Source organism: Hydra viridissima, unplaced genomic scaffold (genome assembly GCF_058129835.1).
Source record: "Hydra viridissima isolate aposymbiotic clone 2 unplaced genomic scaffold, HvirCarnegie_v1 scaffold_7, whole genome shotgun sequence".
NCBI classification, from domain to species: Eukaryota; Metazoa; Cnidaria; class Hydrozoa; order Anthoathecata; family Hydridae; genus Hydra; species Hydra viridissima.
The window spans coordinates 6,184,906-6,206,619 of record NW_028324306.1 but is presented as its reverse complement, the minus strand read 5'-3'; the positions used below and the strand labels follow the sequence as shown (position 1 = coordinate 6,206,619).

At 37.4% G+C, this 21,714-nt stretch overlaps 2 protein-coding genes across 4 annotated transcripts in view; both read right to left on the bottom strand.

Moving 5' to 3' along the window:
* The window catches only part of LOC145184698 (uncharacterized), a 37,963-nt gene that overhangs the window by 8,067 nt on the left and 8,182 nt on the right, over window positions 1-21,714 (bottom strand). Inside the window, exon 5 of the mRNA XM_090094283.1 lies at window positions 1,852-2,151. Within this exon, the coding sequence (XP_089950409.1) occupies window positions 1,852-2,151 (300 nt within the window). The remainder of the gene's footprint in view (window positions 1-1,851; window positions 2,152-21,714) is intronic.
* LOC145184811 (uncharacterized) lies at window positions 914-21,540 on the bottom strand. Of its 3 annotated transcripts, XR_016454014.1 has the most exons (9): window positions 21,265-21,540; window positions 21,057-21,128; window positions 20,429-20,464; window positions 20,259-20,333; window positions 20,103-20,170; window positions 19,872-19,945; window positions 19,265-19,750; window positions 18,511-18,637; window positions 914-3,163 (listed from the first exon to the last, which is right to left on the bottom strand). XR_016454014.1 is itself a non-coding variant. In XM_090092627.1 (8 exons), the coding sequence occupies exons 1-8, from the start codon at window positions 21,319-21,321 to the stop codon at window positions 18,624-18,626; spliced, it is 882 nt and encodes a 293-aa protein (XP_089948753.1). In that variant the 5' UTR covers window positions 21,322-21,540; the 3' UTR covers window positions 18,452-18,623. The 3 variants fall into 3 exon arrangements, 2 of the variants coding, with proteins under 2 accessions (XP_089948753.1, XP_089948754.1); XM_090092627.1 differs by lacking the exon at window positions 914-3,163 and having other exon boundaries at window positions 18,452-18,637; XM_090092628.1 differs by lacking the exon at window positions 914-3,163 and having other exon boundaries at window positions 18,452-18,637; window positions 19,875-19,945; window positions 21,265-21,539.

The following is a 21,714-nucleotide window of genomic DNA, read 5'->3' as shown; positions in this document are numbered from 1 at the left end:
AAAACTTGAGTTTTACGGAAAGTTTTACACTTCAGACAAAAAAAATGCAACTTAGCAAAAAATAGTTTTAACGAAACTTCGTTCATATACTCATGATTACAAACTTGATTTTAATTGCAATTACCTATTTAAAGCTTTAAAAGAATAAATTATTAATTTTATTCAAATTAAGACAAATGAATTAAATTTTTTAAAATTAGAATTAGAAGCAGTCCATTAATAAATGCTCTACCAAGTTACCTGGAATGTGCCCAGTTATAGAGAATTAATCTTGAAAGTGACTATGTTTATGTATAAAACGAGTGTTGTATTATGTGCAAGTACCCTAATCAATCAACCTTCATTTAGTACCAGGCAGCTTTTTTGCTCATTAGTACGCAATAAAAAAAGTCTTTTGGGAACGCTTTATTTTGTCTGTGAAACGATTAATGCGAAAACCATTTAAAAAAATCGTTTCTAATGATGAACTTCAGTTAAGGCCAAAACCTGGAAACAATAAATAAGATTTTAGAAGACAAAAATAGCATTTACAAAAAGAGACTTTAATTTGATATAGTGGACATAAAGCATTAAATAGAGAACTTTGAAGAAGTTATTTACATCGGGTGGAGTCAAACAAAACCATTCGGAACGCTCCTTCAAAATTATGCCAGGGCTTTAATAACAAAATTTTAATGCAATTAATAGTAATGACTCTAGATTCGAAATAGTAATACTTATTTCTGTTCTTGTGTCTTTTACAGAGCTTAACAAATATTTCCAAACTTTTAACTTCAATACAAACTTCAGATATATTTTCTAATACTTTTCAAATGCAAATATTAACACGCAATATCTTCTCCTAACATCGTTGAAGTTCTTTCCCAAAATAACTCTGGAACCCGATATCTTAAAACGCGTATCCAAAAAAATATTTTCTTTTCTTTTTCTCTTCCAAAACTGATTGCTCAATGAGTAGTAAAAACTGATTGCTCGATGAGTAAAATCTTTGAGTTGAGTGAAAACTAAAACTTATGTTTAAAATTTCCATCGTTTTCCTTCCACGATACAAAAACCTTTTTTTTTTTTTTGCCTAATACTGATAAAGTGATAAAAATACTGATAAGAGAAACATTTAAATATATATGAAAGTATAGCTAAACAAACAAACAAAAAAACTGAAAGAGCGAAACATTTTATTTATTTTCGTACTCAAAATTTTGTTTCTCTACATTAAAACTATTTATGTACATCAAGTACATAAGTAGTTTTATTTTGCTTAAATTTAAAATCATTAAAATGGTTTTTAATGATTTTATTTACAGCATGTAATTCAAACGCAGTCTAAGTTTATTGTTGCTTTTTGTATAAAAAATTTTTCTCTTTTTTAAATGAAAATAGTAAAAGAAATAATATCTGGGCACTGACAGTCCGAGAGCTGACGCAAGATTAATTTCCTGGATTATAAAGTCAGACGGAAGCTATTGGAAGGCGCAAGACGAATTAAGTTTTAAATACTAAAAAATTATATGGTAATTAACTGTTATGAAACACTTTACATAAATAGGTTTGAGATCAGCATTCATCAAAAAGTCAAAGTTAGAAGGAAAAGCAACTTCTGCATAACTACAGTTTATTGAAAAAATAAAAAAAAAAAAGAGAAGAAATCACCAAAAATGATCATTATACTTACCGCCTTAATCTTTTGCTCAGGTAACTAGATTGTTATTGCAAATACAAATTGCGATAGATCTTTTCTAAATATCTCAAATTCTTAAGCTTTCTTTCTCACTGGTAGCTCTTTCATCTTTCTCCGATTTCAAAAACTTGCGACTGCTATCTTGATTTAAATGAGCCTCATGACTGCTTTACATTTTCAGGATTGAACGCTCTTCCAACTGCATCAAGTGCAGTCGATGTCACCGAAGCAGCACCTGAAAGCACCACCGAGCCCATACCAGGACCAGACGAAACGTCGCCACCCTCGATCGAATCAACGCCAGAAGCAGTTGAGACTACTAAAGGTTTGCCTTCAAGCGCACCTGCTGTGACTGAGAGCAACACAGAAGCAATTTCAAATGCCGTTGAAACTACACCCGCTGAAGAGCAAGGCAGCTCAAACCCAGCTCCGTCAAAACGCGGACCTACACCCGTTGCACCCCCATGTGCGTACTTTAGTACAAACGAGTAAACCGTTGCACTTTAGGACAACGCTTCAAAACGCTCTTTTAAAAGAAACAAGCACTAAAATTGTTTATCATCTCTTTAGGTGCGCAAAGTCTTTGCAAAGGGAAATCCAACGGAAACTACGAGATGGCTGGTTATCCGCACGACTTCGTCCAATGCTCAAACGGAATTGCTTCTTGTCAATCCTGCTGGCCTCAAAGCTTGTTCTTCAGTCAAGTTTGCAACCAATGTTTATACAAAAAAGAAGGTAGCGAGTGGCGTTTTTTGTTGTTTACATGGCGCTTTTTAAAATCTCGAAAAAAGTTTAGTTACGCAAAAATGAAAAAAAACAAAAACAAAAACAAACAAAAAAAAAAACAAAAACAGAAAAAAAAAAAACAGAAAAAAAAAAACAAAAAAAAAACAGACAAAAAAAAAAACAACAAAAAAAAGAAAAACACTCAGGCATTTGATACTGAATGAACTAGGATGATGTTTCACCAGACAAGATTTTAAAAGATGTTCGTTTTTTTTTATTCTAAAAGTATGTATCTTAGTTAGTTTCATAACTTAATATTCCTTATTTCAGATTCTTGTTACACAACAAAGTCGTGGAAGCCGCAATCTACTTACCCATGTCCAGACGTCTGCCCCAGTAAAGGGCCGGACTTTTCTGGGAACATAGCCGACAAGGTTTCAAACGGTGGTGCAGGAAATCCGTACCACTACATTGGTTGCTGGAAAGGCGTTACTCAAGGATGCGTTGTGTGCCCGGCAGGTTTGAAGTTTAACGAACAATTGAACGCGTGCTTGTTTGATGGACTCAATATAACCGAGGCTAGCTGAGATCTTCAAGATGCGTTCTCCGCGTCGTCTTTTCATAGAAGCTTTTAAATTAGGATTTTAAAATGTATTTAATGTTTTTCCGAAAGACATTTTCTGCCAAGAGAAAATTCTTATAACGTGTTTTCTTATCGTGGATTTTTATGTTCCCACCTTTTATTTCGATGTTGCTTTGCTTTAAGAAAACAGAAAAAAAAAAAAAAAAAAGAAAAACATTTTTAAAAAATAGTTTTTAACTTTAAAAAAAAGATTGAAAAAGTTTAGTTTGAATCTGCAAATAAACCTTTCCATCGCAAGCATCAAATTTTCACAAACCTTAAAGACGTCATCATTATTTTGTGCATTTACGGAATCCATTACTTGGACTCACACTTTGTATCTCACACATTACGTAGTCTCACACTTATTAGTAGCAAAACTTTCGAATCTTCCACGTTCTGTCAAATTTATTTTTATTAATCGCTCTAAAACTTTCCGTACGTTCATCACTTGTTTCTATATCGGTCTTTTCAGAGTAGTCCTCTAAATGCCTATCGATCTTTCACCTTCATTTTCATCTTTTTGGATTTTTTCTTCATTTTTTTTTGTTTATATAAAATAAAACGCAAAAAAAACCTAATTGATGAAATTTAAATAAATTGGTAATAGATAAGAATGTCAAGCCAATTGGTTTACAATTCGTAAGAGCTTTACGACTTCTCATTGAATGTCGAATTTAACTCTCCACAACGATAATTTCGATATTGCTGTGAGGTAACTACGGCAAAGAACCAATATTAGAATACAGGTAAATGGGCATTATTTTTGTTGGTAAAAACAGAATGGCTAAGTAGACCTTATGTCTCTTTTAAAGTTTGTCCAAAAAAATGTTTTAGAATTCATTGGAAGGAATTCACTGAAATAACATCCACTGAAACAGTATCAGAAGGACAAACAACCACACAAGCCTTGATTGAGACAACACCAGAAGCAGTCGTTATTACAAAAGCCTTAGCTGAAACTAAAGTTAAAAATGTTAAAAAAATCCCTAAAACAAGGTCTTGATTGTTTTTGTATTGAGGTTTTCTCCCTAGGCTCACGATCAATTTTGCAATAACATTCACTTTCATCAAAAGTTTCTTTGTTCGATAACTAAGCTTACAGTATAACATATATGTGGTGCAAATTCAATATAATATGTTACAAACGATCTAGATAATTCTAAATCAATTAAGCAGTTATTTTTCACGCGATGAAGCCAAAAATAACCGCTCCTACCTAAGATACCTAAAGATATTGAGCTCATTACATTTTTAGACCTCTATCTAACCAAAACATTAAAAAAAAAAAAAAAATTCGTGAGGAAGCATAAGCTGATTCACTTTTAACTAAAGGAATAAAGAAATAAATTCTCCTTAACAAAGTATTTTAATATTAGACTGAAAAATGACAAAATATATATAAAATTAGGCAATATATAAAAATAAACTAATTATGAACATGTAATCTTTTTAAATCATAAATAGCTTTCTGTAGCAGTCAGACAATTAAATTAAAATGCTGTATATGTTTTATAGTGTAATATGCAAAAAAAACTTCAAACGCAATAATCTACAATTCTTTAAATTTTTATTATTATAATTATTACTATTATTATTATTATTACTATTATTATTATTATTATTATTATTATTATTATTATTATTATTATTATTATTATTATTATTATTATTATTATTATTATTATTTTAATATAAAATGCTAAGTCTTTCTATGTAAAATAACTCTTACATTTAAATAATCATTTTAAATCAAATTATTTTTATAATAATTTATATGATATATCATGATATCATATATATATTATAAAATCATTGTTTTAATATATTTTAAGAATCCCTATCAATTAAAATGCAATAAGCCATAAAATCATCCTGATATTTTAATTCAAACGCTTATTTCAGCATACCTAAAGAATTGCATTTAATACTGACGTATTTTGACGAGCTAAAAAGTTGATGTGCTTAAAATGCCTAAACCATCTATTTATAAAAGACTATGGATTTTCCCGAATCCGTAATTTCCTCTTACTGAAACAAAAGTTAATTAACAAGTCAAAACGTCTAAGTAATTTAGAACCACTAAGAACAACTAATCAATTGAAAATTTATGATTTCCTCTTTAGGAGCCATAGTAAATTACTGTACCGTCTATTATCCCAAAAAACAATTAGGAATTATCAACTAACGGTATAAAATAAGCTAAAAAAAATACTCAAAAAAAATTATCACAAACAAAAGGTAGAAATAAAAGTTAAAGTTCATCAGAAATAGGTAATAACTCATTATAATCACAGAAAAGACACATCATAATCACAAAAAGAAAAATCATGAATATAATTCTTGCAATCTCAGTTTTTATAGCAGGTAAGACAGAGTTTATTAACAAGGGAGGAACATTAACCAAAAAATTAAATGGGTGTTGTAGAACTGTGATCATTCAAACTAAAAAAAAAAATCTTTATACACAGGTCAATATGCGCTTCCAATTATCAACATTTCAAATTCAACAACTAACTCAATTCAAACAACAATAGATGCACTTCTAAACTCTATTAACATAACAGACCAAGAATCGGATGCGATAACAACTACAAAGAGCTCAGAAACAGTCGTTACTACAAAAGCCTCAGCTGAAACAACATCCAATGAAGTAACATCACAAGCAGAAACATCAACTCAGGCCTCGATTGAGACAACACAAGAAGCAGTAGTTACGACAAAAGCCTCAGCTGAAACAACATCCACTGAAAAAGTATCACAGGGGGAAACATCAACTCAGGCCTCGATTGAGACAACACCAGAAGCAGTCGTTACTACAAAAGCCTCAGCTGAAACAACATCCAATGAAGTAACATCACAAGCAGAAACATCAACTCAGGTCTCGATTGAGACAACACCAGAAGCAGTCGTTACGACAAAAGCCTCAGCTGAAACAACATCCAATGAAGTAACATCACAAGCAGAAACATCAACTCAGGCCTCGATTGAGACAACACCAGAAGCAGTCGTTACTACAAAAGCCTCAGCTGAAACAACATCCAATGAAGTAACATCACAAGCAGAAACATCAACTCAGGCCTCGATTGAGACAACACCAGAAGCAGTCGTTACGACAAAAGCCTCAGCTGAAACAACATCCACTGAAAAAGAATCACAGGGGGAAACATCAACTCAGGCCTCGATTGAGACAACACCAGAAGCAGTCGTTACTACAAAAGCCTCAGCTGAAACAACATCCAATGAAGTAACATCACAAGCAGAAACATCAACTCAGGCCTCGATTGAGACAACACCAGAAGCAGTCGTTACGACAAAAGCCTCAGCTGAAACAACATCCAATGAAGTAACATCACAAGCAGAAACATCAACTCAGGCCTCGATTGAGACAACATCAGAAGCAGTCGTTACTACAAAAGCCTCAGCTGAAACAACATCCAATGAAGTAATATCACAAGCAGAAACATCAACTCAGGCCTCGATTGAGACAACACCAGAAGCAGTCGTTACGACAAAAGCCTCAGCTGAAACAACATCCAATGAAGTAACATCACAAGCAGAAACATCAACTCAGGCCTCGATTGAGACAACACCAGAAGCAGTCGTTACGACAAAAGCCTCAGCTGAAACAACATCCAATGAAGTAACATCACAAGCAGAAACATCAACTCAGGCCTCGATTGAGACAACACCAGAAGCAGTCGTTACTACAAAAGCCTCAGCTGAAACAACATCCAATGAAGTAACATCACAAGCAGAAACATCAACTCAGGCCTCGATTGAGACAACACCAGAAGCAGTAGTTACGACAAAAGCCTCAGCTGAAACAACATCAACTGAAAAAGTATCACAGGGGGAAACATCAACTCAGGCCTCGATTGAGACAACACCAGAAGCAGTCGTTACGACAAAAGCCTCAGCTGAAACAACATCCACTGAAAAAGTATCACAGGGGGAAACATCAACTCAGGCCTCGATTGAGACAACACCAGAAGCAGTCGTTACTACAAAAGCCTCAGCTGAAACAACATCCAATGAAGTAACATCACAAGCAGAAACATCAACTCAGGCCTCGATTGAGACAACACCAGAAGCAGTCGTTACGACAAAAGCCTCAGCTGAAACAACATCCACTGAAAAAGTATCACAGGGGGAAACATCAACTCAGGCCTCGATTGAGACAACACCAGAAGCAGTCGTTACGACAAAAGCCTCAGCTGAAACAACATCCAATGAAGTAACATCACAAGCAGAAACATCAACTCAGGCCTCGATTGAGACAACACCAAAAGCAGTCGTTACGACAAAAGCCTCAGCTGAAACAACATCCACTGAAAAAGTATCACAGGGGGAAACATCAACTCAGGCCTCGATTGAGACAACACCAGAAGCAGTCGTTACTACAAAAGCCTCAGCTGAAACAACATCCAATGAAGTAACATCACAAGCAGAAACATCAACTCAGGCCTCGATTGAGACAACACCAGAAGCAGTCGTTACGACAAAAGCCTCAGCTGAAACAACATCCACTGAACAAGTATCACAGGGGGAAACAACAACTCAGGCCTCGATTGAGACAACACCAGAAGCAGTAGTTACGACAAAAGCCTCAGCTGAAACAACATCCACTGAAAAAGTATCACAGGGGGAAACATCAACTCAGGCCTCGATTGAGACAACACCAGAAGCAGTCGTTACTACAAAAGCCTCAGCTGAAACAACATCCAATGAAGTAACATCACAAGCAGAAACATCAACTCAGGCCTCGATTGAGACAACACCAGAAGCAGTCGTTACGACAAAAGCCTCAGCTGAAACAACATCCAATGAAGTAACATCACAAGCAGAAACATCAACTCAGGCCTCGATTGAGACAACACCAAAAGCAGTCGTTACGACAAAAGCCTCAGCTGAAACAACATCCACTGAAAAAGTATCACAGGGGGAAACATCAACTCAGGCCTCGATTGAGACAACACCAGAAGCAGTCGTTACTACAAAAGCCTCAGCTGAAACAACATCCAATGAAGTAACATCACAAGCAGAAACATCAACTCAGGCCTCGATTGAGACAACACCAGAAGCAGTCGTTACGACAAAAGCCTCAGCTGAAACAACATCCACTGAACAAGTATCACAGGGGGAAACAACAACTCAGGCCTCGATTGAGACAACACCAGAAGCAGTAGTTACGACAAAAGCCTCAGCTGAAACAACATCCACTGAAAAAGTATCACAGGGGGAAACATCAACTCAGGCCTCGATTGAGACAACACCAGAAGCAGTCGTTACTACAAAAGCCTCAGCTGAAACAACATCCAATGAAGTAACATCACAAGCAGAAACATCAACTCAGGCCTCGATTGAGACAACACCAGAAGCAGTCGTTACGACAAAAGCCTCAGCTGAAACAACATCCACTGAAAAAGTATCACAGGGGGAAACATCAACTCAGGCCTCGATTGAGACAACACCAGAAGCAGTCGTTACTACAAAAGCCTCAGCTGAAACAACATCCAATGAAGTAACATCACAAGCAGAAACATCAACTCAGGCCTCGATTGAGACAACACCAGAAGCAGTCGTTACTACAAAAGCCTCAGCTGAAACAACATCCAATGAAGTAACATCACAAGCAGAAACATCAACTCAGGCCTCGATTGAGACAACATCAGAAGCAGTCGTTACTACAAAAGCCTCAGCTGAAACAACATCCAATGAAGTAATATCACAAGCAGAAACATCAACTCAGGCCTCGATTGAGACAACACCAGAAGCAGTCGTTACGACAAAAGCCTCAGCTGAAACAACATCCAATGAAGTAACATCACAAGCAGAAACATCAACTCAGGCCTCGATTGAGACAACACCAGAAGCAGTCGTTACGACAAAAGCCTCAGCTGAAACAACATCCAATGAAGTAACATCACAAGCAGAAACATCAACTCAGGCCTCGATTGAGACAACACCAGAAGCAGTCGTTACGACAAAAGCCTCAGCTGAAACAACATCCAATGAAGTAACATCACAAGCAGAAACATCAACTCAGGCCTCGATTGAGACAACACCAGAAGCAGTCGTTACTACAAAAGCCTCAGCTGAAACAACATCCAATGAAGTAACATCACAAGCAGAAACATCAACTCAGGCCTCGATTGAGACAACACCAGAAGCAGTCGTTACGACAAAAGCCTCAGCTGAAACAACATCCACTGAACAAGTATCACAGGGGGAAACATCAACTCAGGCCTCGATTGAGACAACACCAGAAGCAGTAGTTACGACAAAAGCCTCAGCTAAAACAACATCCACTGAAAAAGTATCACAGGGGGAAACATCAACTCAGGCCTCGATTGAGACAACACCAGAAGCAGTCGTTACTACAAAAGCCTCAGCTGAAACAACATCCAATGAAGTAACATCACAAGCAGAAACATCAACTCAGGCCTCGATTGAGACAACACCAGAAGCAGTCGTTACGACAAAAGCCTCAGCTGAAACAACATCCACTGAAAAAGTATCACAGGGGGAAACATCAACTCAGGCCTCGATTGAGACAACACCAGAAGCAGTCGTTACTACAAAAGCCTCAGCTGAAACAACATCCAATGAAGTAACATCACAAGCAGAAACATCAACTCAGGCCTCGATTGAGACAACACCAGAAGCAGTCGTTACGACAAAAGCCTCAGCTGAAACAACATCCAATGAAGTAACATCACAAGCAGAAACATCAACTCAGGCCTCGATTGAGACAACATCAGAAGCAGTCGTTACTACAAAAGCCTCAGCTGAAACAACATCCAATGAAGTAATATCACAAGCAGAAACATCAACTCAGGCCTCGATTGAGACAACACCAGAAGCAGTCGTTACGACAAAAGCCTCAGCTGAAACAACATCCAATGAAGTAACATCACAAGCAGAAACATCAACTCAGGCCTCGATTGAGACAACACCAGAAGCAGTCGTTACGACAAAAGCCTCAGCTGAAACAACATCCAATGAAGTAACATCACAAGCAGAAACATCAACTCAGGCCTCGATTGAGACAACACCAGAAGCAGTCGTTACTACAAAAGCCTCAGCTGAAACAACATCCAATGAAGTAACATCACAAGCAGAAACATCAACTCAGGCCTCGATTGAGACAACACCAGAAGCAGTCGTTACGACAAAAGCCTCAGCTGAAACAACATCCACTGAACAAGTATCACAGGGGGAAACATCAACTCAGGCCTCGATTGAGACAACACCAGAAGCAGTAGTTACGACAAAAGCCTCAGCTAAAACAACATCCACTGAAAAAGTATCACAGGGGGAAACATCAACTCAGGCCTCGATTGAGACAACACCAGAAGCAGTCGTTACTACAAAAGCCTCAGCTGAAACAACATCCAATGAAGTAACATCACAAGCAGAAACATCAACTCAGGCCTCGATTGAGACAACACCAGAAGCAGTCGTTACGACAAAAGCCTCAGCTGAAACAACATCCACTGAAAAAGTATCACAGGGGGAAACATCAACTCAGGCCTCGATTGAGACAACACCAGAAGCAGTCGTTACTACAAAAGCCTCAGCTGAAACAACATCCAATGAAGTAACATCACAAGCAGAAACATCAACTCAGGCCTCGATTGAGACAACACCAGAAGCAGTCGTTACGACAAAAGCCTCAGCTGAAACAACATCCAATGAAGTAACATCACAAGCAGAAACATCAACTCAGGCCTCGATTGAGACAACATCAGAAGCAGTCGTTACTACAAAAGCCTCAGCTGAAACAACATCCAATGAAGTAATATCACAAGCAGAAACATCAACTCAGGCCTCGATTGAGACAACACCAGAAGCAGTCGTTACGACAAAAGCCTCAGCTGAAACAACATCCAATGAAGTAACATCACAAGCAGAAACATCAACTCAGGCCTCGATTGAGACAACACCAGAAGCAGTCGTTACGACAAAAGCCTCAGCTGAAACAACATCCAATGAAGTAACATCACAAGCAGAAACATCAACTCAGGCCTCGATTGAGACAACACCAGAAGCAGTCGTTACTACAAAAGCCTCAGCTGAAACAACATCCAATGAAGTAACATCACAAGCAGAAACATCAACTCAGGCCTCGATTGAGACAACACCAGAAGCAGTCGTTACGACAAAAGCCTCAGCTGAAACAACATCCAATGAAGTAACATCACAAGCAGAAACATCAACTCAGGCCTCGATTGAGACAACATCAGAAGCAGTCGTTACTACAAAAGCCTCAGCTGAAACAACATCCAATGAAGTAATATCACAAGCAGAAACATCAACTCAGGCCTCGATTGAGACAACACCAGAAGCAGTCGTTACGACAAAAGCCTCAGCTGAAACAACATCCAATGAAGTAACATCACAAGCAGAAACATCAACTCAGGCCTCGATTGAGACAACACCAGAAGCAGTCGTTACGACAAAAGCCTCAGCTGAAACAACATCCAATGAAGTAACATCACAAGCAGAAACATCAACTCAGGCCTCGATTGAGACAACACCAGAAGCAGTCGTTACTACAAAAGCCTCAGCTGAAACAACATCCAATGAAGTAACATCACAAGCAGAAACATCAACTCAGGCCTCGATTGAGACAACACCAGAAGCAGTCGTTACGACAAAAGCCTCAGCTGAAACAACATCCACTGAACAAGTATCACAGGGGGAAACATCAACTCAGGCCTCGATTGAGACAACACCAGAAGCAGTTGTTACGACAAAAGCCTCAGCTAAAGCAACATCCACTGAAAAAGTATCACAGGGGGAAACATCAACTCAGGCCTCGATTGAGACAACACCAGAAGCAGTCGTTACTACAAAAGCCTCAGCTGAAACAACATCCAATGAAGTAACATCACAAGCAGAAACATCAACTCAGGCCTCGATTGAGACAACACCAGAAGCAGTCGTTACGACAAAAGCCTCAGCTGAAACAACATCCACTGAAAAAGTATCACAGGGGGAAACATCAACTCAGGCCTCGATTGAGACAACACCAGAAGCAGTCGTTACTACAAAAGCCTCAGCTGAAACAACATCCAATGAAGTAACATCACAAGCAGAAACATCAACTCAGGCCTCGATTGAGACAACACCAGAAGCAGTCGTTACGACAAAAGCCTCAGCTGAAACAACATCCAATGAAGTAACATCACAAGCAGAAACATCAACTCAGGCCTCGATTGAGACAACATCAGAAGCAGTCGTTACTACAAAAGCCTCAGCTGAAACAACATCCAATGAAGTAATATCACAAGCAGAAACATCAACTCAGGCCTCGATTGAGACAACACCAGAAGCAGTCGTTACGACAAAAGCCTCAGCTGAAACAACATCCAATGAAGTAACATCACAAGCAGAAACATCAACTCAGGCCTCGATTGAGACAACACCAGAAGCAGTCGTTACGACAAAAGCCTCAGCTGAAACAACATCCAATGAAGTAACATCACAAGCAGAAACATCAACTCAGGCCTCGATTGAGACAACACCAGAAGCAGTCGTTACTACAAAAGCCTCAGCTGAAACAACATCCAATGAAGTAACATCACAAGCAGAAACATCAACTCAGGCCTCGATTGAGACAACACCAGAAGCAGTCGTTACGACAAAAGCCTCAGCTGAAACAACATCCAATGAAGTAACATCACAAGCAGAAACATCAACTCAGGCCTCGATTGAGACAACATCAGAAGCAGTCGTTACTACAAAAGCCTCAGCTGAAACAACATCCAATGAAGTAATATCACAAGCAGAAACATCAACTCAGGCCTCGATTGAGACAACACCAGAAGCAGTCGTTACGACAAAAGCCTCAGCTGAAACAACATCCAATGAAGTAACATCACAAGCAGAAACATCAACTCAGGCCTCGATTGAGACAACACCAGAAGCAGTCGTTACGACAAAAGCCTCAGCTGAAACAACATCCAATGAAGTAACATCACAAGCAGAAACATCAACTCAGGCCTCGATTGAGACAACACCAGAAGCAGTCGTTACTACAAAAGCCTCAGCTGAAACAACATCCAATGAAGTAACATCACAAGCAGAAACATCAACTCAGGCCTCGATTGAGACAACACCAGAAGCAGTCGTTACGACAAAAGCCTCAGCTGAAACAACATCCACTGAACAAGTATCACAGGGGGAAACATCAACTCAGGCCTCGATTGAGACAACACCAGAAGCAGTTGTTACGACAAAAGCCTCAGCTAAAGCAACATCCACTGAAAAAGTATCACAGGGGGAAACATCAACTCAGGCCTCGATTGAGACAACACCAGAAGCAGTCGTTACTACAAAAGCCTCAGCTGAAACAACATCCAATGAAGTAACATCACAAGCAGAAACATCAACTCAGGCCTCGATTGAGACAACACCAGAAGCAGTAGTTACGACAAAAGCCTCAGCTGAAACAACATCCACTGAAAAAGTATCACAGGGGGAAACATCAACTCAGGCCTCGATTGAGACAACACCAGAAGCAGTCGTTACTACAAAAGCCTCAGCTGAAACAACATCCAATGAAGTAACATCACAAGCAGAAACATCAACTCAGGCCTCGATTGAGACAACACCAGAAGCAGTCGTTACGACAAAAGCCTCAGCTGAAACAACATCCACTGAAAAAGTATCACAGGGGGAAACATCAACTCAGGCCTCGATTGAGACAACACCAGAAGCAGTCGTTACTACAAAAGCCTCAGCTGAAACAACATCCAATGAAGTAACATCACAAGCAGAAACATCAACTCAGGCCTCGATTGAGACAACACCAGAAGCAGTAGTTACGACAAAAGCCTCAGCTGAAACAACATCCAATGAAGTAACATCACAAGCAGAAACATCAACTCAGGCCTCGATTGAGACAACACCAGAAGCAGTCGTTACGACAAAAGCCTCAGCTGAAACAACATCCAATGAAGTAACATCACAAGCAGAAACATCAACTCAGGCCTCGATTGAGACAACACCAGAAGCAGTCGTTACGACAAAAGCCTCAGCTGAAACAACATCCAATGAAGTAACATCACAAGCAGAAACATCAACTCAGGCCTCGATTGAGACAACACCAGAAGCAGTCGTTACTACAAAAGCCTCAGCTGAAACAACATCCAATGAAGTAACATCACAAGCAGAAACATCAACTCAGGCCTCGATTGAGACAACACCAGAAGCAGTAGTTACGACAAAAGCCTCAGCTAAAACAACATCCACTGAAAAAGTATCACAGGGGGAAACATCAACTCAGGCCTCGATTGAGACAACACCAGAAGCAGTCGTTACGACAAAAGCCTCAGCTGAAACAACATCCACTGAAAAAGTATCACAGGGGGAAACATCAACTCAGGCCTCGATTGAGACAACACCAGAAGCAGTAGTTACGACAAAAGCCTCAGCTGAAACAACATCCAATGAAGTAACATCACAAGCAGAAACATCAACTCAGGCCTCGATTGAGACAACACCAGAAGCAGTCGTTACGACAAAAGCCTCAGCTGAAACAACATCCACTGAAAAAGTATCACAGGGGGAAACATCAACTCAGGCCTCGATTGAGACAACACCAGAAGCAGTCGTTACTACAAAAGCCTCAGCTGAAACAACATCCAATGAAGTAACATCACAAGCAGAAACATCAACTCAGGCCTCGATTGAGACAACACCAGAAGCAGTCGTTACGACAAAAGCCTCAGCTGAAACAACATCCAATGAAGCAACATCACAAGCAGAAACATCAACTCAGGCCTCGATTGAGACAACACCAGAAGCAGTCGTTACGACAAAAGCCTCAGCTGAAACAACATCCAATGAAGTAACATCACAAGCAGAAACATCAACTCAGGCCTCGATTGAGACAACATCAGAAGCAGTCGTTACTACAAAAGCCTCAGCTGAAACAACATCCAATGAAGTAACATCACAAGCAGAAACATCAACTCAGGCCTCGATTGAGACAACACCAGAAGCAGTCGTTACGACAAAAGCCTCAGCTGAAACAACATCCAATGAAGTAACATCACAAGCAGAAACATCAACTCAGGCCTCGATTGAGACAACACCAGAAGCAGTCGTTACGACAAAAGCCTCAGCTGAAACAACATCCAATGAAGTAACATCACAAGCAGAAACATCAACTCAGGCCTCGATTGAGACAACACCAGAAGCAGTCGTTACTACAAAAGCCTCAGCTGAAACAACATCCAATGAAGTAACATCACAAGCAGAAACATCAACTCAGGCCTCGATTGAGACAACACAAGAAGCAGTAGTTACGACAAAAGCCTCAGCTGAAACAACATCCACTGAAAAAGTATCACAGGGGGAAACATCAACTCAGGCCTCGATTGAGACAACACCAGAAGCAGTCGTTACTACAAAAGCCTCAGCTGAAACAACATCCAATGAAGTAACATCACAAGCAGAAACATCAACTCAGGCCTCGATTGAGACAACACCAGAAGCAGTCGTTACTACAAAAGCCTCAGCTGAAACAACATCCAATGAAGTAACATCACAAGCAGAAACATCAACTCAGGCCTCGATTGAGACAACACCAGAAGCAGTCGTTACGACAAAAGCCTCAGCTGAAACAACATCCACTGAAAAAGTATCACAGGGGGAAACATCAACTCAGGCCTCGATTGAGACAACACCAGAAGCAGTCGTTACTACAAAAGCCTCAGCTGAAACAACATCCAATGAAGTAACATCACAAGCAGAAACATCAACTCAGGCCTCGATTGAGACAACACCAGAAGCAGTCGTTACGACAAAAGCCTCAGCTGAAACAACATCCAATGAAGTAACATCACAAGCAGAAACATCAACTCAGGTCTCGATTGAGACAACACCAGAAGCAGTCGTTACGACAAAAGCCTCAGCTGAAACAACATCCAATGAAGTAACATCACAAGCAGAAACATCAACTCAGGCCTCGATTGAGACAACACCAGAAGCAGTCGTTACTACAAAAGCCTCAGCTGAAACAACATCCAATGAAGTAACATCACAAGCAGAAACATCAACTCAGGCCTCGATTGAGACAACACCAGAAGCAGTCGTTACGACAAAAGCCTCAGCTGAAACAACATCCACTGAAAAAGTATCACAGGGGGAAACATCAACTCAGGCCTCGATTGAGACAACACCAGAAGCAGTCGTTACTACAAAAGCCTCAGCTGAAACAACATCCAATGAAGTAACATCACAAGCAGAAACATCAACTCAGGCCTCGATTGAGACAACACCAGAAGCAGTCGTTACTACAAAAGCCTCAGCTGAAACAACATCCAATGAAGTAACATCACAAGCAGAAACATCAACTCAGGCCTCGATTGAGACAACACCAGAAGCAGTCGTTACTACAAAAGCCTCAGCTGAAACAACATCCAATGAAGTAACATCACAAGCAGAAACATCAACTCAGGCCTCGATTGAGACAACACAAGAAGCAGTAGTTACGACAAAAGCCTCAGCTGAAACAACATCCACTGAAAAAGTATCACAGGGGGAAACATCAACTCAGGCCTCGATTGAGACAACACCAGAAGCAGTCGTTACTACAAAAGCCTCAGCTGAAACAACATCCAATGAAGTAACATCACAAGCAGAAACATCAACTCAGGCCTCGATTGAGACAACACCAGAAGCAGTCGTTACTACAAAAGCCTCAGCTGAAACAACATCCAATGAAGTAACATCACAAGCAGAAACATCAACTCAGGCCTCGATTGAGACAACACCAGAAGCAGTCGTTACGACAAAAGCCTCAGCTGAAACAACATCCACTGAAAAAGTATCACAGGGGGAAACATCAACTCAGGCCTCGATTGAGACAACACCAGAAGCAGTCGTTACTACAAAAGCCTCAGCTGAAACAACATCCAATGAAGTAACATCACAAGCAGAAACATCAACTCAGGCCTCGATTGAGACAACACCAGAAGCAGTCGTTACGACAAAAGCCTCAGCTGAAACAACATCCAATGAAGTAACATCACAAGCAGAAACATCAACTCAGGTCTCGATTGAGACAACACCAGAAGCAGTCGTTACGACAAAAGCCTCAGCTGAAACAACATCCAATGAAGTAACATCACAAGCAGAAACATCAACTCAGGCCTCGATTGAGACAACACCAGAAGCAGTCGTTACTACAAAAGCCTCAGCTGAAACAACATCCAATGAAGTAACATCACAAGCAGAAACATCAACTCAGGCCTCGATTGAGACAACACCAGAAGCAGTCGTTACGACAAAAGCCTCAGCTGAAACAACATCCACTGAACAAGTATCACAGGGGGAAACATCAACTCAGGCCTCGATTGAGACAACACCAGAAGCAGTAGTTACGACAAAAGCCTCAGCTGAAACAACACTTATTTATTCTTTTTCATCTAAAGGTGGACCTACACCTTCACCACCTCCGTGTATGTTTTTAGGTCTTGTTTGATTATCTTTTAGGATGTTTGAATTATACATAGTTTTCAAAATTTTATTGCATTACTTCTTTAGGTCCGCCAAGTCTGTGTAGCAATAAAGTTGACGGAAATTACGAAATTGCTGGATATCCTCATGATTTTGTGCAGTGCTCAAACGGAATTCCTTCTTGTCAGTCTTGCTGGCCTCAGAACCTATTCTTTAGCCCAGCTTGTAACCAATGTTTATACAAAAAAGAAGGTTTATTTCTTGCGATTAAATTTTAAAATTAGCTTTAAAATGATTTTTTTCAGTTTAATGTTATAATTATTCAAATTTTGACTTTAAAAATCAGGTTCAAAATCTAATATTAAACTAATGGAGTTATAATAGATATAAGATTTATTTTTATGACGAACACGTTTTTAACATTCTAATTTTATGTTACCTACAGATTCGTGTTACACAACAGAATCCTGGAAACCACACACTACCTATTTATGCCCAGACATTTGTCACATTAGAGGACCTAACTTTTCGGGAAATATGGCTGACAAAGTCTCAAATGGAGGTGCAGGAAATCCGTTTCACTATATTGCATGTTGGGAAGGTGTTACTCAAGGATGTGTTACTTGTCCAGCAGGTTTAGTATTTAATGAGCAACTCAACGCATGTGTGTTCAATTAACTCTAATAAAGACCTGTTACTTTCATAACATAAATATTGATATTTGATCTGGAAATTTAGCTTCAATCTGTGGAAAAAAACTTAATTTTTGATTTGTTTTAATTACGTAAAAGTCATAAACATTTGTAAAGTTACTATTAATACAATAATGACTAAAAATCGTTTTTCAAACTAGCTTTTATCAATTAAAAAGGTGTTTAATATATTTTTGAATTTACTAGCGTTGTAACATTTTATCTCTATCTTATGTCATCATTTATCGGACTCTATTATTTTTGGTGCTAAACTTCAAAAATGTTAACACAAAAGAAACTTAAATCAATTCTCTTACCACTGTAATTAAAAAAGTTACAAATTCCAAGCATTTTACGAATCTGTTTCTCCCACACTCCCAAATCAACATTCTCTTAAATTCCCTTCTTGTCCTGAACTTTCCTTTTTCGATTATAAACAACTGCCTAAACACAATACCGTTAGTATAAAACAATACCATTAGTATAAAACACAATACCGTTAGTATAAAGCATAATACCGTTAGAATAAAGCACAATACCGTTAGTATAAAACACAACACCGTTAGTAAAAACACGAAACCGTTAGTAAAAACACAATACCGTTAGTACAAAATAAAATAACGTTAGTGTAAAACACAATAACGTTAGTTTAAAACCTACATAAAGAAACTCAAAAATATTTAAGTTTTTATTTTGTTATAATTACTCTTTTCCAGGATAATTTTTACAAACTCAGATGAAAATATATAGTCGGTGTCGAAGTTGTGAACAAATTTTCATGTAGTATTAGTCTGATATATTCAGTGTGCGCACCTCTCAGTAAAGAAAGATGCTTTTAAAACACAATTACACCTTGATAAATAAATAAAAAATCAAATCAAATCCTTTAAAAATAGGCATGCATAAAAGACAGTTGAAATATCAAATTTAACATGAAAAAAACGATAAAAAAAAACAACCAACAACTAAGTTACAACTTTTTCAAAATTTTAAGGTAACACAATCAAAGAAAACTTTTTTTTTTACATATTTAATATTTTATAAGTTTTAGTTTAAGACACTACATATTACCATGCTGTTCTAAAAATGCCTTTAATAATGTTATAGCGTGGCCATTTTCTTTATCACACTCAAGTAAGGAGGAAGTTGTTTCACCAAGAATATCAATTTCATTTTCCAAACAATTAATTTTCAGTAAGTCTTTGATAATATAAAATGCATAAGAAGGACCATCTCTTGGGTCAGGGAGTTTAAATCCCTCAGTGGATAGTGCTTCAACTTCATCATCTTCATCTTCGTCTGAATAACATTTGGTAATTTCACTGTCTAACTCTTCATACATTCCTTTAATTGTTCCTTCAGAACTTTCGCTTTGTGCAGGATTTAGAAAACTAACAGGTGTTTTTACAAAACTGTTCATGCTGTTATCATCATAGTCACTTTCCCTCAGGGAGATAGACCTGAGTTTGAAAATAATATCACTTTCGTTACCACTATCAATTGAAGAGAATCGAAAACGCTTGCTTTCAGAAAACCAATCATTATTGTCTTTAGAACCTAATAAATAAGAAATGATACAACAAATGATCAAAACTAGTATAAAAAAAAAAGTGTAACAAAAAAAGTCTATCAGTTAAAATAACATTTTGAAATATTGTTTAAAAGAAAAATTAAAAACCACTTTTATCAGGTTTATTCTTGGAAAATTCAGTCAAGTCAAATTTAGGATTTAACACATCAGTTGATTTGTCTCTGAAAAAAAAAAAAAAAAAAAAAAGCTAAAGACAGATTGAATTTTGTAAATAATACTCAGACATAATCATTTTTACATTTCTTAATCTTCAGTGTTTCAAAAACACAATATTTTTGGGCTAAGAAGTATATTCTTTAAAATAGTACAATAGACAACCTTTTATCTTGATAAACTCTTTGCAAAGTTATTATCCAACCATCTCTTTCAGTACCTGTTTTTGCAGCCTAGAAACAAACAGCAACCAAATATAGGACCTCCCAAAAATAATAACTTTATGAAAATGAAAAAATAAAAAATTTGCAAAACATGTACCAAGTAATAGGAACGAGTTCGTGCAATAACTTCAAAACCATGCTTTATTCCTTTAGAAGGAGCTACTGAAAGAACCTTACAAAAAAAAATTAAGAGAAAAACTATTATTTCAAAATAAAGATTGCACAAGACTTATAGTTCTTAAAAGTAAATGAAAAAAGTGAACATACATCAACCAATGGAATTGTTCCGAGCAGATTTGATTCCTTCAAAAGTATATTTTAAAAATTTAAAAAAGTTACTTGTTTTACCGTAATATGAATTTATATTTAAATAAAATTCTTTATAAAGAACAATAGATATTACAGAAATTTTAAATAATAATTTATCTGATACTTATCTAATAAAATTTGTTTTACACTATATAGTCAAAGTAAAAGCATTTAGAGCCATACTTACTTTCAAAAAATAAATGTTAATCAGACTGTGGCACAATTAGTTCATTAAGAATTCATAAAATATTATGAAACTAATGATAATTAGTTAGAGTTCATGAAAAGTAGCTGTTAAAATTTATACTTACTGAGAGACAACAAAAAAGTTGCTAAACATTTTCTAGATGACAAGAATTAAATTGGTATAAAAACATTAGTACATTAAGATATAATTGGTATTAAAAACATTTTTACACACAAAACTTAATTATTGTTAAAATCATTAGACAGTTATATACATTTAATTAGTAACTTCTTAGATAATTATAAATTATTATCATCAATTTAAACTTTTATCATTAATTATTATCATTTGCATGATAAACATAAAATAATAACAAAACTTTATCCGAAAATGACTTACATTAAACTCGGATGATGAGCTGTAATATTTTAAAAATGAATCAGTTAATATGAACCATTTTTTACGTCGGGCCTAAAATAAGTATTTCATAATAAGATTAAACTTTTTATTTACATAAATATAACTGTAAGATCATTCCAGATATATTTGTTATAATATAAACATATCTATTACATTATTTTAAAGAGTAGCACTTAAATTGACCTGCCTGATACGATTTTTTCCCACATTTATAAAGATAACCTTCTTTAATGACTGTATTCATTTTTCGATTTTTGCAACAAAAAAAACCTTATAAAATTTTTTTAAGGTACTGTTTATTCGACCGAATTCAGTTAAAGTTATTTTGTTCTCATTTTTGAAAAGCCAAAATCGTATTGCATCAAAAGTTTTTTTTTTGCCTCGTTCGTATTTTTAGTATCGTTGTTATCGTTTTCCGCATATTAAGCCATTAAGGTGAGTTTCCACTCATCCGTTTTAGCTACGGGAAAGGGAAAGGGATGGGAAAATTAATCATGTGAGCATGCGCAATGATTAATTTTCAAAATTAAATAACAAATTACGTATGCTCACGTGATTAATTTTCCTATCCCTTTCCCTTTCCCGTAGCTAAAACGGATGAGTGGAAACTCACCTTTACGGTGCATAGGAACATGCT